Source organism: Maniola jurtina, chromosome 2, assembly GCF_905333055.1.
Source record: "Maniola jurtina chromosome 2, ilManJurt1.1, whole genome shotgun sequence".
Classification (NCBI taxonomy): Eukaryota; Metazoa; Arthropoda; class Insecta; order Lepidoptera; family Nymphalidae; genus Maniola; species Maniola jurtina.
Genome location: NC_060030.1, coordinates 14,557,053 through 14,574,709, shown reverse-complemented (window position 1 = coordinate 14,574,709; position 17,657 = coordinate 14,557,053). Strand labels below are relative to the sequence as shown.

Genomic DNA, 17,657 nt, shown 5'->3' with positions numbered 1-17,657 from the left:
CATAGACTATCTGTTATGATATAATTATAATCTATGCGATGAGAATAAAACTAACATGATTGGCAAATATACAATCGAAGAAAGCGGATGGCACATTTATTTTTTTACAGAAAATCATTTTACAAGATCTCCCATTCAGATTCAACTATAGAAGTGATAGGTACTTCAACACTCAAAACACATTGGTCTCGATATAGCAGAAGAATACACTTAGACACTTCATTTACTTCACCCCATTACAAAATTTGGTCTTGAGAATTGATAATTATTTTGATATTCAATGCATATAAATTATTATCATACATACGTATGTCGAACATACAACATCATAGTACATCGCTTGTACATGAGAAATACAATCAGTACTGTTAACATGTTGATATATTTTTATTTATTGATTTCGTTCCGGAACAAATTTAGCCACAATATGGGAATGTTAAAATTGACGGTATTCGTCAAAGTAAAGAACGTTACGTCAATTTCAAAATGGCCGCTATACTTTTTTTTCATGGCCGTTAGAATTTTGACATTTATCGTAACATTTTTCAGATAAAACGGTTTCGTACGAAGTCTTGCACGAAAACATTTGTTTACTAAAATATTCGAGCATTTACAATAGAACATTTTCAAGCAATCAATGGATTACTATTTTTCTAACCAATAACAGCTTTCAGCGTCTCATCTCTCTCGCGCCTTTTGCAACGATAATATTATTATGTCGATAAAAAATCGTGAGAAAGTGTTTCCACACTAATTGTGCTTGCGCTGCTGGTGTTAAATAATAAAAAATGTTAAATATTAATCCTCGAATTCTTCTTCATAACAACTGTTTTCTTGCAAGATCTAAGCTTTGAGTGTATGTTTTTGAAAAATCAAACTCGTCACTGGATAAGGTAAAGCTGCCAATACGTATGCAGAAAGCTATTCACAACATTGAGGTTTATCTTTAACTTCAAAGACCATTTGCCCTGCATACACTGTCTCCACGAGGCAAAAATGTAACAGTGCCCTTTCCTTGTCTTATCAACGATGCGTCCCTTTCAAAGTCAGTATTTTGGTCAGAGTCGAAGAAGGCGTTGCAGGCAACTGAGTGGATGACAAGCGTAGACGGCTAACTCTGGTGTGGTCTCTTGTCACGACTTTTGCAACATCTTCTGGAAGGCATGCTCGCGGGAATGCGTAGACCTACCGTCGTGATTCGATAGCTAAAATGTGACAATCACAATCACCTTTGATTGGCTAACTGGCTTAAACACCATGGTTTTAAGGCTGAGAACAGAGAACTTTGACTTTGCTCATTCTTAAGACACTGTTAAAACGAAACAGCGTTATATCGTGTGTCTCATTTTAACTGAAACTGAAATCTGAGCAAAGTCAAAGCACGCTCAATAGACCTCAGCCTTAAACCTACTGCCATTGGTGGTTTGACAACCACAGTGTGATCAATCACCTCTGATTGGCTAACTGGCGCTTAAATGCACGTGTGCAGCAAGAATGCTATAGGTAAGTTCAGCCAATGCTCGCTAGAATGCATACGTAACGCCTGATTTGACTGCTACAGTGCGACGACGCACATTCACCTTTTATTGGTTAACCTGTATACCATAAATTCAGCCAATGCTTGCGATAATGCATACTTAGAGATACCGCCTAGTTTGACAGCTGCATGCGATCGTAACCATCTTTGATTGGCTAACGGACCTAAATGCATGTTGTGCTGCCGTAATTTCAGCCACACACTTAGATATATGGCCTAGTTTGACAGCTACGTACGATCGTAATCATCTCTGATTTGCCAACTGGCTCAAATGGGTGTTTTGCTGCCATAATTTTAGCCACACACTTAGATATAGCGCCTACTTTGACATCTACATACGATCGTAATCACCTCTGATTGGCCGACTGGCTTAAATGCATGTTGTGCTGCCATATTTTCAGCCAATCACAATCGTGATAGCAGTAACGCTTCACAACTTCCGTGGCGGAGTTAAACAAAAAGATACACTCAACGCAATCTATCGAACTGTATGGTGTGTGAACTTAATAGACTTGTGGCAGAGTTTGTTCGGTGTGTTCTCACGCATAGAACTCGCGGTTGTTGTGGCCCTTGCCGTAGGAGGCGGCGGCGGGGCTGCGCTTGGGCTCGTCCAGCGCGTACGAGCCCTCGTCCTTCTTGCGCATGCGGTACACGATGAACATCACCACCAGGATCGCGCAGAGCAGTCCTACTACCGCTCCGCCGATCACAGCTGGAATAAGAAAAAAATCTTATCAATGTTTCAGCTCTCACTCGGTCACGTTACTCGAGAAATATACCTTTAGCAGGTCCCTTCAACAGCTCTCCCGTATTTCATAAGAGGGAAAGTTAGGAGAAAATAGTTTATAGTTGCCTGTCGGCATACAACATAATATGGGTAGTCATGATGCGAAAGTGTGTTTGTTTGTTGGTTTATCCTTGAATCACGCCGCAACGGAGCAACGGACTGGAGCGATTTCATAGATTTAGTTAAAGACAGTTGAAGAGGGCATAGATTACTTTTATCCATAAACCTAAATCCATGCGGACGAAGTCGCGGCTATCGGCTAGTTCCTAATACGGCAGGACAGTAGTCTTCTTGGTTATAGAAGGCTCGCGCATAGTAGAAGGATGGATATAGGATACTGACCGGCAAGTATGCCAGGTTGCGCGAAGAAGCTGGTGGCGCGGTCTTCCGGCTTGGCGTTCATGATGAACACGCCGTTGTCCGCAGGCTGCGACTTTGGTTCTATATTCGAACCCGATTGCTCCTGATCCTGGAATTGAGAAAAAAATCTATGTACTAGGATTCGCATTTTTTGTTTTTGGTTTCAGTGTTACTAGAGTCGACTCTAGCCCATGTAGGGCCCAGGTGCAATCAATACCCTGGTGACCTGTCATTAGTTCGACAATAGCCCCGAGAGCGACGTTTACTCTTTATAGACATCGCGAGCGGCGCGGGCGCAGCGAAAAAGCAGCAGAATATTTATAAAAACTTCATTAAATTATTCATGAAGTAATTCTTCTGCTCCAAGAGTCTTTTAGTGCCTTACCATCTGATGTTCAAAATAATTCCTCTATTTGCCACCTTAATATTGGTCGTATCAACAATCCACAACAAAATTAGAAAAGAAGATACAGGAAGAGAAACAAGAAACAAAATTCCACTTACAATAACAGGTGGGTTAATTTCTTCCCCTGATATACTGATATCAGTCTGGTCTGGTCGAGGCGGTTCCTCCCCTGGACCGCGTATGTCTGGTGCTCCCTCTGAAGGCTTCAATATACGAGCTGGAATGATTAAGTTGATTAGTGCTTTAACTACTGGGACATGATCGTGTAAAGGTTCCTAATTGCTCCTCAGTTTATGTGATTTTATTTCTAGCTAGGTTTCCTCAGTTTATGTGATCTAGTCATACATTATTTACTAGCAAGGAGTTATAGCTGTTATTTCTTATAGTAGGATGATTAGATTTTGTTTAATCTACCTATTTTATTTTTTATACCTTCCATGCGATGCAGATGTGCGCTTATAATCTCGAATAGGTTAAGAACCTTCTATATACATAAATAGAGAGGTGTAAAAAAGTTAGGTATGACTGATAATTTCTAACACAAAGGCGCTTTAATACGAAGTTGTTTCTATCAAGGTTTCTGTAGACACGCAATTTTAAAGATATTTTTTAAATAACTTATTAATTCATTAAGTTTATTATGGGATTTCAAAATAATTGATAGTCAACAATCCATCGTCTAACAATTTAAATAACAATTGGAAGTTTTGCTTATAATTATTACTGATGTTAAGTTAAGTAAAGTTCATGAAATTAATGAGGTCTTTAAAACTGATTCAGTAAAAGAAAGTCAGTTTCGAGTGAAAGGAAAGACTATAATTGTCTAATTAGTAAAGGTGTGTTAGTTAGATAACGAAGAGTAGTTAATATCGTATAATTATAAGGTGTGTTAATCAGATGACGAAGACTTTTTAATACCAGATAATTTTGATTTAATAAATAGGTTTGATAAATGTAAGGAAGTAGAAATAGCAAGACGATTATAAATATAAGAAAAAAAGTGATACAATGACAAATGGAGAGAAATATGTATTTGAAGAACATGCAAAACTGGATTGGAATAAGTATGAAAAATTGGGCTTGAAAAATAGAATGATAGAATACCAATTAACGTCATCTTTGAAATGAAACTATTCTTATATTTAATTTTTTCGTTTATAGTATTGTTTTTAATAAAATATGATTCACCTATGTTATGAATCATCTAGTGCGGTTTTAGGTTAATCGTTGGTTTTTACCTACATCGTTAGAAAAATATATACTTAATATATATAACTATAACATTAGGTATAATAATATTATATACAAATTTTTGAACTTTGACTTATTATTATTTCCCAAATTCAAAAATGTAGAAACAATTATTTGAGAATATTTCAGCTAAAATATAAATGAAATCAAATTTTTTAATCTAATTGCAATTTTTGAATAGTTTTATTTCAATTTTACTTCTAGTTGTCGCGAAAACTGTTGGGATGACATACTAATGATCTCATGCATAAAAGAATATGCTAATTGTTCACATCGAAACTTACCGGATTCCTTGAAACCAATAGAACTATGATTGTCATTTATATCTTTTAATAAATAATTTATGCAGTAATAGTTATTTCACATTTTTAGACAGTAAACAACAAGAATGAAGAACAGCTCGAGCAAATAACCGTCAAGACGAATGTTCAGGAAACTATTGCGGGATTAACAAACATAATTACGTTTGCAAGCAAAGTAGGTACTGCTGATAATAAATAATTAAATACACAAATCAAGGTTGCGACGTTACAGCAGCGCGTCCATACAACAACGAGACGAAAACTTTGTGTACACGACGATGGAATTCTAAGAAATGAATAAATTATTACCTACATAGACATAGTATTGTCTAGTGTCCTAATTGAATATAGCTCTAATTACAATAAACTCAATGGCATTCTTAAGATATATTAGTATATTGATTAGCTATTGTATCGTGTAATAAAATTTAACTATCATGATAATATATGATGCTACTAAATAGGGATGTATTTAATTAGTCTTTTATTTAATTGATTTGAGGAAAGAATAAAGCTTATTGATAACTATTTACTTAACAGAAGTAAATAAAATAAGTTTATGATGGTGACTCAGTTAAATAGAAAGATAAATACCTCTTAAGACAAAAATAAAAACTTATGCAAATTTAGAGACGCAGTTAGTACGATAAAGTAATATGGTATTGAAATATGTATACTAATAAAAAGTAATACGAATAAGCCTAATAGAGGAAATTAAAAATATGGTTATTTGAATAATATCATAAAGTTAAATGTGTAATCATATGCCTTCAGAGTTTTAAATTATTACAATTTACTTTCTGGACAATCATTTAAAGTTAAACCATAAAATTGACATGAATTGAAATTAATAGATAAGTTTAAAAATATCACAGATTATGATTGCACAAGTAATATTGTAACTAAAAGTCAAATATAAACTTGGTCTGTTGCACGAAATAGTCCATGAGAAAAACATTACTACAAAAACCAGGCAAGGCCAAGACTTCAGGCGTGAAGGTGCTTCTATGGGCCACAAATTATGGTTATTGTGGATTTATATCAAGTAACTTCAGCGACACGGCATCAAAAATTAAACAATTCTGACAAACCTAATTTGGTTAATAGGTACTTTCTCGTCTAGCACAAATCCTAATAAGGATACCTAAATTCAGAGTATTCAGCACAGGTTTTTTACTGAAAATGATAAACCGTCTTATTACGCCCTAAAATGATGACTCTGGTCCTATTTTTCGTCACTGGCCATTTCATGTTATTGATGAGTATATCAATGCTTTAATCTTTCTATTCTTTAAATTATTTCTTCCTCTTTCATTTATTTAAGTCATTCGTGCAACAAACCAAAGTCAAATAAAATAATTGGCAACAAAACTGGCATGCTTCAGCCTCTACTCACGACTGACTACATCGAACGTATCTACTGGTTCAGGTTCGGGTGGCGGTTCCGTTTTCGGAACCGGGTTGCTCTCCGACTCATTGTACTGAGTTTCGAACTCATCGTTGTCAACATCCGACTCATTGTAGTCGAGACCCGGTTCCGCTTCTTGTTTTGGGGGGCGGGGTTTGAAGTCTTCGTCATCCGGCGGCGCGTCCGGTGCGTCACCTGAGCCGGCGCGGCCGTCCTCGTCGTCCGGGCCGGGTCCGGGTCCCCAGCCGGAGCCGGAGCTCTCGTCGATCTCTAGACCGGAGCCATCATCGTCTATGAAGAGGTTGTCCTTGTCGGACGCGAGCGGGTCGTCCTGTTGGTGCGGCGCGCCTTCGGTCGGCGGAACGCCTGAAACTGCTCCCTCCTGGAATTGACAAGTTTCATATTTTAATACACACCTACTTCAAGTTTTTTGAAATTATATTACACATCTATGATTATAGGATATAGTTTGTTTAATCTTGATCTAATATAGACAGGCAACGCAATACCCTACGACAAGCGACTTGTGATGATTTTAAATGAAACTCTTGTAAGTATGATCAGATACACATTACCAACACCTGGCAATACGTCACGTCGTATGATCCAGCATCACGTAGCATGGTGTAAGATTGGGTGTTGCTATTATGGTTCTGATATGACAGTCCATTTTGTTAAGATTTATTAACGTGGAAGTGGACTTAGTGTAACCCATAGATTGATTTCGTTCCTTTGATACAGTAATAGTATACAGCTAAGCAAATACCTATAGTATTATTTATCCACTGCATTAAGTTAATCTTTTATATTGCAGATACAGACACTTTCACCTAGTGTTACGTTGCTGTATTATGATGAACAAAGAGTGATTCCTTTACGAATTACAAACAAGTGTTTTTTATTTATAGACTAGCACTTGGCTACAATCAAACTTGCTGGCAAGTGGCATATCTGGCAATTTAACGTGGTGGTGGTCTTAAGAATCGTAGTGGCGGAAATCTACATATTTTTTACTTATTAGAAAGGTTTGCATATTTAGTTTTTTAACCTATTGTGATGTATTTATGATGTGAATGGAGTGTTAACTATGATATTGGTAAGTTTGAAAGGGGCGTGTATAGCCTGCAAAACTGTGTTAGATTTATTATTTTGTGTTTATCCTGTGTGTGTTACCGGGACATAAACTGTGTATATATTTAATATTTGATAATAAAGACATTTTTCAAACAAACAAACAAAACTTATTAGAAACTAGAACGTTTACCGGTAAAGATATCAGATTTCAATTTACACCTAGCTAAACTAAAACACTTGGCCTTGATTTCGATCGGACCCAGATTTATTCGTACGCAAAAAGATTGAATAACTACTGCAACGTAGCCATACGCGGTCGACCTATTTCCAGAAAATTCAACGAGGCATCAAATATGCACTTTCAACAGCACTATACCACATGCTCTGCATTGAATATCACTTTAGTGAATACTAAACACTATATCACGAAAATTAAGGCACAGTAATTGTTCACTTCTCACTTTAAACCACGGATTAGCCGTCATGAAAAGCGCGTCTACATCATCATGAATTGTGAAAACGTATTGAATGGGCACCAATGACGTTTTTATTCAAAGTCCACTCACCTTAACGTCTCAGGAACCTTCGATGTAAGTTATGCTTAGGTTTAACGTTTTGTTATGGGTGGTTAATAGCTTTTCTAAGCTTTGGCAGTGTCCTTTTGGTTAGCGTAAGTTGTGTAGTGACGGTAGGCGATCAATAGGCTTTTTTCGTGGGGTGGGGTAAGACAGGGAGGACCGCTGGTTCCCGCCGCTTGCCGACAGATGCCGGTTTGCGGGTGTGGGGTTGAAGGCTTTCAGGAAACGTTTTCAGGCTCCTTCGTAAGGCGGCGCTAGTAACGCCGCTTTCAGTTCAGATACCCTATATATATACATTTACTCTTTGGTTCAGAGATTGCTCATTGTTATTTGTTATGGATATGTATCTTCTACTCACTGTGCAGTGTGCACTCATGAGCTTTTATAAAATATTGCAAGTCGTTCATAAGATTGCGTAAATAGCCGACGGGAATAATCGCTCCGAATCTCGGAAGGAGACTAAATTAAAAATCTTCGAAACACCTTTATTTATGCAAGTTCACTCTTGTTGGCCTCCTAGCAACATATCGTATGACATCGAATGAGCCAAATGTCGATTTTTTTTAACTACCTTCATTAGATAAATTAACAATTTTATATTAATATTGACAAATCAAATCAATTTTTAACCCCCGACCCAAAAAGAGGGGTGTTATAAGTTTGACGTGTGTATCTGTGTATCTGTCTGTGGCATCGTAGCTCCTAAACTAATGAACCGATTTTAATTTAGGTTTTTATGTTTGAAAGGTGGCTTGGTCGAGAGTGTTCATAGCTATAATTCAAGAAAATCTGTTCAGCCGTTTGAAAGTTATCATCTCTTTTCTAGTTACTGTAACCTTCTCTTATCGGAGGTGTTATTAATTTTTAACTAACACTTGTTAAAAATAACCTTATACTACAATCAAACAAACTGGTATTAAAATCAGTTCAAATGCAACGGGATCCATTAGGCCAACGTAAGTATTATCCGTGGGGCCGGACTAGACTAAATAAATACTCAAGTAATAACTTAGTATTTGGACAAAAAGCAATTTGTTTTCGCATTATTCCATGAAGCCCGGGGTTTAATTCCAGTAAACCGCAGACCGTAGGTATTATTTTATGATTACCTAGGTACCTTGAATGATTTATTTTTTATGCTAATAGCTCTAGGCAAGTAGCCACGGAACAGAAAAGTTTTTTCTGTTCCGTGCAAGTAGCGCTGAATAACAGTTGGGTATTTTTTAATTCAGTCATATTATAACAACAATTTAGGTTATGAGTTTTTATAAGCTTTACCATATTATAGCAAAATTAAATTAATAAAACTTAATTTTTTAAAGTTTAATACATTTTTTTTTAATTTCTATTTTTAACCCCCGACCCAAAAAGAGGGGTGTTATAAGTTTGACGTGTGTATCTGTGTATCTGTCTGTGGCATCGTAGCGCCTAAACGAATGAACCGATTTTAATTTACTTTTTTTTAATTGAAAGGTGGCTTGATCGAGAGTGTTCTTAGCTATAATCCAAAAAAATTGGTTCAGCCGTTTAAAAGTTATCAGCTATTTTCTAGTTTTCTTGTAGAAAAGAAGGTTAGATAATCCTTAGGTTCATAATATTCAAGTGTCAATTGACAAATGTCAAGCTGTCAAGATGGACGTTGCCTAGATATACATAATTATTTATTTGAAAATGATTTGTCGGGGGTGTTGAAAATTTTTAATTTACACTTGTAACTTTATTAACATACCCGCACAGCCCTCGCGCTAACCCTGTACGGGATAGCGCGGGTGACGTGCGCTGATACCCCGATTGCCATCTCGACCTGTCGCGAATTCTAGGTATCCCGTATCCATCACCAGGGTTATTTAAGTTATCTCTGAACAATATTATCAATGTTGATTATCTAATGGGCCGTGAAAAGGTAACAGATAGACACACGCTTTCGCATCAATACCTACTTAGGTACCCTATATTATAAATGCGAAAGAGTGTTTGTTTCTTGGTTTGTTCTTCAATCACGTCACAACGGAGCAAGAGGTCGATGTGATTTTTTCACATGGGTATAGTTAAAGACGTGGTGATAACATACGCTACCTTTTGTCCCGAAAAATCGAAGAGTTCCCCGGTATTTAAAAAATCTGTATCGACACGGACCAAGTCGCGGGGACCAGCGAGTTTATAATATCAATAAAGATAACAAATAAACAGGATAAAAAATATTTATTTTAATTTGAATCCTATAATCATAACTTTAATTGTCATTTTCCTGTAGCAGCAAAGGACCAATATTTATTTTTGCCAGCGAATTTTTTTATTATATCCCTATTTGATCCCTACGCGTAGATTATAAAAGCTTAATTACTCATTAACAATTCAGCCCGTGAAAGCTATATTTATTCTAATATTCTAATAACATATTCCGAAGCCATTATGAGCACGTTTCGCCCGGCAATAGCTAATATTATTTACCCTTGGGATATAAAGCTTTGGCTTGTATTCAGAGAATTCGTTACTTATTTCGATGAATTCTATTTGCGATTTTTTACCAAAACTTGAAGCGTAATTTTGACTTTTAATGTTGTATATTGAGAGGTTTATTGCCCTTTTTGAGTGGGTAAACATAAATGTCAAGTTACAACAAAAACATCCTCGATAAGCTTTCACAGGGGTTGATGGCAGACAAATTAAAGAAAATAAACAAGTGTATATTAAAAATTTATAACACCCCCGACAAGTGAAGGTTACAGTAACTAGAAAAGAGCTGATTACTTTCAAACGGCAGAACCAATTTTCTTGGGTTATAGCTAAGAACACTTTCGATCAAGCCACCTCGCAAACAAAAAACACTAAATTAAAATCGGTTCACTAGTTTAGGAGCTACGATGCCACAGACAGATACACAGATACACACGTCAAACTTATAACACCCCTCTTTTTGGGTCGGGGGTTAAAAAAAAACTCACGATAGTTTATGGACCGCTATTTAAACGTCTATTTGTAATAAGAATTAATTAATCTTCTTAATTTCAAAACTTAAACAAAAAAATTGGCCCGGGATAGAAAAGTATTTGGAGCTTTGGAGCTTTTGTGCTGACAATTTGGAGGTTTAGCATCCTCTTAAAGCCGCTCAAAAAGTTAAACAAAGCTCTTTGTGGAACCTTTAAATATGCGATGAATTTCGAAGTAGGCGCAAAAGGCAACTGTTTAAAATGTACAAAGTTTAATGGGAATCCTCCGCGCTGAGGGAATATTAAGAGGGTAATGCGTGGGTGTAAACCACTGTTGTGACTACGCACTTAAGTGCTCCAGGGGTCCAGGCTTCCTAGACCTGTTTTAACTTTGAGGGGGTACTAGGTAGGTCACGTTTAGAATTGATTAGGTACAGATCGCTTCAGAATACCTAGTGTTGTTCCATGCGATGTACGAGTATTTCGAAGTAGGCTCAAAAAGCAATGGTTAAAAAACCTGCCAAGTGCGAGTGAGACTCGCGCACCGAGGGTTCCGTACTCGGGTATTTTTTCCAACATTTTGAACGATAAATCAAAAACTATTATGCATAAAAATAAATAAAAATCTGTTTTAGAATGTGCAGACAAAGCCCTTTCAAGCCCTTTCATATTATGATACCCCACTTGGTATAGTTAATAGTTATCTTACTTTGAAAATTTAAACACAATTAATTTTTGACGTGACAACGTCTTATAATTCGATACAGCCGGCTGCACGCACGAAAAAACATGACTCATGCGGCGTTACCTCGCCGCAGGCGTGGTAACGCGAGGTAACGCCGCGATCGGCCTTTGTTATCACGTTCAACTATCGTCAGTAAACCGACTTTACAGACAACCAATTTTTTTTTAATGATGTAACTACAAATTCACGGTTCTCGGATTTATTCCTTTACTTGTGCTATAAGACCTACCTAACTGCTGAATTTCATGATTCTAGGTCAACGGGAAATACCCTTCTTGACAGACACGACGGACGGACGGACAGACGGACAGACAGACAACAAAGTGATCCTATAAGGGTTTTGTTTTTCCTTTTGAGATACGGAACCCTAAAAATGTATAAAATATCGATCAAGTGCGAGTCGGACTCGCACAAGAATGGTTACATACCATCGTAGAAGAAATAACACTTTTTAATTTCTTTAAGTTTCATGGCGGCCATTTTGAAATTTTTATTATTTGTTGTTATAGCGGCAAACATTCAGTGAAAATTTCAACTCTCTACCTATTAGGGTTCACGAGATACAGCCCGCTGGTAGACAGACGGACAAACGGACGGCGGGATAGTGTAGACTTAGTAATAGGATATTCGGGTATGGAACCCTAAAAATGGAAATCCTCCCGGCCGCTGAGGGAATATCTTAATACATACTGCGTGGGTGTAAACTTTACTGTAAACCCTTTGTGGTGACTACTTAAGTGCTCTAGGCTTCTTAGACCTGTTTTAGCTGTTAGGGAATACTAGGTAGATCACGTCTAAAATTGATTAGGTACAGGTCGCTACAAAATTCTTTGTGTTGCTTTCAACCCGAATCTTATTTAGGTTATTTGAGACAGAAATAAACTAACTATATTTAGAGCCTTGATAGCTCAATGGTTGAGGAGCGGACTGAAATCCGAAAGGTCGGCGGTTCAAACCCCACCCGTTGCACTATTGTCGTACCCACTCCTGGCACAAGCTTTACGCTTAATTGGAGGTGAAAGGGGAGTATTAGTCATGATATTAGCATGGCTAATATTCTTTTAAAAAAACAAACAAAAATAAACAAAACTATATTTGTTTTACTCGAAGATGGCAATCGGGGTAAGACGCGGGGGGACGCCCCGCACACCCGTACGTCACCCGCGCTCACCTGCAGCGGGTTAGCGCGGGGGCTGTGCGCGTGTGCGGGGTGTCCCCCCCGGTTGCCATCTCAACCTGTCGCATATTACTATAGATTCAAAACCTAGTTAAGTAAGTAGGTATGATACAGAATACACAAGATATTAGCCAACAGAGACAGTGGGATTTAGATGTATGTCAGTGTATGAAACATTATACATTCCCTGTATAATCAACCCTCAGTTGTAGTACCTACAGAACGTCAAACGCAGGGATATAATATTCATTTTCCTGAATAGTAATTACCTACGCTTTCAAGTATACGAGAAACCGAGTGAACCGTTGTCGTTAATAAAAAGTACCTCGGTATACAAAAACCTGCCAAGAACGAGTCGGACTTTCGCACCGATGGTTCCGTACTGGTTCCTACCATGCGAAAGTTTTAGTAGAGCCACCCACTAGGTGGACAGACGACATCAAACTAATCGCAGGGAGCTGGATTAAGGCGGCCTGTCATGGCAGTCCCTACAAGAGAGCTATGTCCAACCGTGAATGACCATTAGTTGATGATGAAGATGATAAAGAAAAAAAAAAGATGGATGAGACTCGCAATTACGCGTTCTGCCACGCTATGCCTAAATACAGTTTAATTTGATCACACTAATATTATAAAGGAGAAAGTTTGTATGTGTGTGTGTGTGTGTGTGTGTGTGTGTATGTTTGTTACTCCTTCACGCAAAAACTACTGGACGGATTGGGGGGAAATTTAGAATGGAGATAGATTATACCTTGGATTAGCACATAGGCTACTTTTTATCCCGGAAAATCAAAGAGTTCCCACGGAATTCTTAAAAAACCTACATCCACGCGAACGAAGTCGCAGGTATCAGCTAGTTTGTTATGAAAAATGCTGCGCCTCGCCTCCCCTCCACTTTGCAGATGCGCGTTACACCTAAGTTTATTATTATAGCTAAAAGAAGTGCAAATGTCATTTATAGTTACTTGAATATTATAAAAATAATCGTAATGCAAGCAGCAAATATATCCGCTGAAAACAAAAGAGACACTAAAAGCTGTTGGCCTTCTGATAGTTATGATTGCAACGCTTCTTTTCTCATTTGCCGGCGACATTAACTGCAGTCTCTGGAATGTACAGCCGCAATTTGTCCGCGGCCTGGATTCATATTGGAGAAGAAAAGAATATTTCGTGACAACAATACAAATTCTCTTGCAACGAGTTATAAAGCTTGGAACGTTGTTTACGTCTACAATTGCTTTTTAACGTGTTTTTTTGCTTACCTACTTGACTGATATTTTTAACCCCCGACCCAAAAAGAGGGGTGTTATAAGTTTGACGTGTGTATCTGTGTATCTGTCTGTGGCATCGTAGCGCCTAAACGAATGAACTGATTTTAATTTAGTTTTTTTTTGTTTGAAAGGTGGCTTGATCGAGAGTGTTCTTAGCTATAATCCAAGGAAATCGGTTCAGCCGTTTGAAATTTATCAGCTATTTTCTAGTTACTGTCACCTTCACTTGTCGGGGGTGTTATAAATTTTTAATTTACACTTGTACTTAATTAGTTTTCATCGCATGATACCTATTGCACTATAGGTCAATTAGATATATTTTAGGTCTAAGAAAAGAGACGCGTTTTGCTCGGTTTTTGCCTGCCGGTTGGACCTCAGAGACTGGAGAAGAGACTCCGGCTCAATAGACCCTCCGCTAGGGTTTACGCGAGTAGTAGGTAGAATCCAAGTAATTAAGTGATTGTGTGAACAGACATTAAATGAACGGGGTGTAATTATCGAATTTCGTGTTTGTTTCTTGAGCACCAAGACACCCCGGCCTAACAGTGCGGAGTACTAGCTGTCATGGCGTGGACAGCGAGCTATCTGCTAGCTGTCCACGCAGGTTTGAGGTCCAGATTGCAGGTTTGAGGCGGATAGCCGTGCGTGTGTTGTGTGGGAACGGTGTCGTGTGAATGAGCTATGACCTTCAATCACGCCGCTACAATGCAACAGATTTCTTTCTTTCTTTCTTCTTTCTAGATCCGCATCCAATTTTTCGCATGGACCGCGTACAAAGATATTGCAGATCTGGAGAGAGAAATCCCTAAGCTACTTTTCACCTGGCAAAACAGAGAGTAACCACAGGTATTATTAAAAATATCTACGCTAACGAGGTCGCGGGCTTTAGCTAGTAAATAAAATAAATATATACTTTAATTCAATTTAATGAATACGTTTCTAAAGAGTGAGAGACTATGAACGAAGTTTACCTACTGAACGTTTTTTAATTTTCTATGAATTAAAGTTTCAGTCGCTGAATGCAATATTTAGGAAAATAGTCGGCCATCCAACATCCTCATTCCTCTCCAAAAGAGGTCAAGACGGTTCCGCTAAAGACTAACATTCACACTATTTTTGAAACAAGACTGAAAATATTTAATAAAATATCTATTTCACACAATATAGGTACTTAACACTGGTTTAATATTAATATAATTATTGAGAGCAAAATTTTTAGACTACATGATAAGGTAAAAACTAAAAATAGATTTGGGAGATTTGGGATTATAGAAAAGAAGATAAACATAATAAAAAACCGACCAGGTGCGAGTCAGACTCGCGCCCGATGGTTCCGTACCAATTACAGAATTAAAACGATAAGAACTATTACTTTTGTTAACGAACCGCAAAATTACCTATGTTTGTAGAGGTTTAGGTGACAGACAGACAGACGGACGAGTGGGCGGAGAAATTCGCACCAAAAGGGTTCTATTTTTACCATTTTGGTACGGAACCCTAAAATGTATTAATAAATTGCAGCAAATAAACAATATACTTAAAATGTTTAAATCCTAGGCCTCAAAACCCGACTTTGATATTGAAAGGACTTTGATAATCGCCCAAAGTTTCAGACTTAGTTTGTATAATAATTAATAAGTTCCAAGACTGACAAGGCCTTTCAGTTATTAGGATAAAAGTTAGCGATCAGTATAATATAATACGCAGTACCATTGAGTTGCTACGATATTATAGAGTGGACGATGCTATGCAAAACGGCCCCACCATGACCGGTGAACTGGTGTCGTGGTTTTTGTCAAATAGTACCTTTCGCGCTGGATCTACTGAAACTCGATTTTTTACCCCCGACCCAAAAAGAGGGGTGTTATAAGTTTGACGTGTGTATCTGTGTATCTGTCTGTGGCATCGTAGCTCCTAAACGAATGAACCGATTTTAATTTAGTTTTTTTTTTGTTTGAAAGGTGGCTTGATCGAGAGTGTTCTTAGCTATAATCGAAAAAAATCGGTTCAGCCATTTGAAAGTTTCTAGTTTCTAGTCTCTTTTCTAGTTTCCTTATAGAGGTTTTTGTGTCAGGAGTTTTTCAAATTTTGTGTTATCAATAATATTGCTATCTCTAACGCTTAATAGGTGCAGGGATCTAATTCTAGTGCTATGAGTAGGTGTCTATTAGATGACAGTGTTGCTATTAGTTTTGCCACAGTCACTGCTGTGGCTAACAAATTTCCTACTGTCTAATACTAGGTACTTATAGCACAAGAAAAGGAAAAAATCCGAAACCCGTGAATTTGTGGTTACATCACAAAAAATAAAAATTAAATGTATTTCAATTTTCAAAGTAATATAACTATACCAAGTGGGATAGGTATCATATGAAAGGTTTACCTGTACATTCTAAAACAGATTTTTATTTATTTTTATGCATAATAAATAGTTTATGATTTATCATGCAATATGTCGGATAAAATACCCGAGTAAGGGAATCTTGGTGCGCGAGGCTTACTCGCACTTGGTAATTTTTTTTTGGCAGGGCAGTGGTGTTTTTCAATTTTTGTAAGAACGACTTGTTTGACGCTTGTTTTATATTTTTTGCTCCTCTGGGTGTACTAAACTCAATGCACAATACAATTAAAATGAAAGTAAATTATAAACGCCGTCTCTAGCGAAACGATCGGCTGGAAAAAATAATTTATTCATTAGGAGGGAAAATGGAAACTGAAGATATTTCTATCTTTTCTGTAACTTGTTAGAATTTTGTTATCATTTTCTCTCGTTTTTATTTCTTCGATCGTGATTGGTTTTATCTAATTTCCCCGGCATGGAATCAATAATTCCCTAATAGCCCCTAGGGGTCTTCAGCGTTCCTCAAACGGAAGCCGGTCGTCATCGCATTATGGAGTCTTGGCAATTAATTTTTTTTATGTACGTAAAATGAATTGAAGCTTGGTAACAAATTTCGTTTGATACATTTTCTTTTAATTTGTTTATCACACTAATCACACTAATTATATTATAAAGGCGAAAGTTTGTGTGTGTGTGTGTGTGTGTGTGTGTGTGTGTGTGTGTGTGTGTGTGTGTGTGTGTGTGTGTGTGTGTGTGTGTGTGTGTGTGTGTGTGTGTGTGTGTGTGTGTGTGTGTGTGTGTGTGTGTGTGTGTGTATGTTTGTTACTCCTTCACGCAAAAACTACTGGACAGATTGGGCTGAAATTTAGAATGGAAATAGATTATACCCTGGATTAGCACATAGGCTACTTTTTATCCCGGAAAATCAAAGAATTCCCACGGGATTTTTAAAAAATCTACATCCACGCGAATGAAGTTGCGGACATCAGCTAGTTCATTATAATATTATGTGTTACCGTCAATCTTTATAATCCGGTATTGTATAGAATACCTAACCATTCTATAGAATACCTAAAGAAGTGAGGCAAAGTACGAATTATTTTTTATTTCATACTTTGCCTAGGCCTTTCTAAATAACATATGAATGAATGTGAGAATGTGTGAAAGTCGGGATGAAAAATGTCTTCAGTTATAAATATTTATATAAGTAATACAATTGCGATTACATTTGTCTGTCTGTCATCTAGTTCAATCTGATATTGTACTTATGTAATTTTATTTGATCTTACTAAGATCTAACTTTTAAACGCAATTTCAAACTTCTAAAGCACTTAGCCGCGCGGATAAATAGTTTTCTCTCCTTAACAGATGGCGAAATTTAATTAACTGGATTAATTAATAACAAGGAAACGCCTGACGACGGTCGTAAATACTTGTCTGTTGGAGCGTTTTAATTTTTTTTTTACATTTTTTTCGCTGAAGAGGGTAGA

At 37.2% G+C, this 17,657-nt stretch overlaps 1 protein-coding gene across 3 annotated transcripts in view; it reads right to left on the bottom strand.

The window, feature by feature from the left end:
* Positions 1-397: 397 nt before the first annotated feature.
* The window catches only part of LOC123871599 (syndecan), a 310,798-nt gene continuing 293,538 nt past the window's right edge, over positions 398-17,657 (bottom strand). The window contains exons 2-5 of one of the 3 annotated variants that reach the window (XM_045915500.1): positions 6,247-6,433; positions 3,189-3,307; positions 2,667-2,793; positions 398-2,249 (exon numbers count right to left, since the gene is read on the bottom strand). In XM_045915500.1, coding sequence (XP_045771456.1) covers positions 2,077-2,249; positions 2,667-2,793; positions 3,189-3,307; positions 6,247-6,433 — 606 coding nt within the window. In that variant the 3' untranslated portion in view covers positions 398-2,076. Of the gene's footprint in view, positions 2,250-2,666; positions 2,794-3,188; positions 3,308-4,625; positions 5,052-6,039; positions 6,434-17,657 lie in introns of those variants that run through there. The other 2 variants (XM_045915491.1, XM_045915510.1) reach the window with 2 other exon arrangements.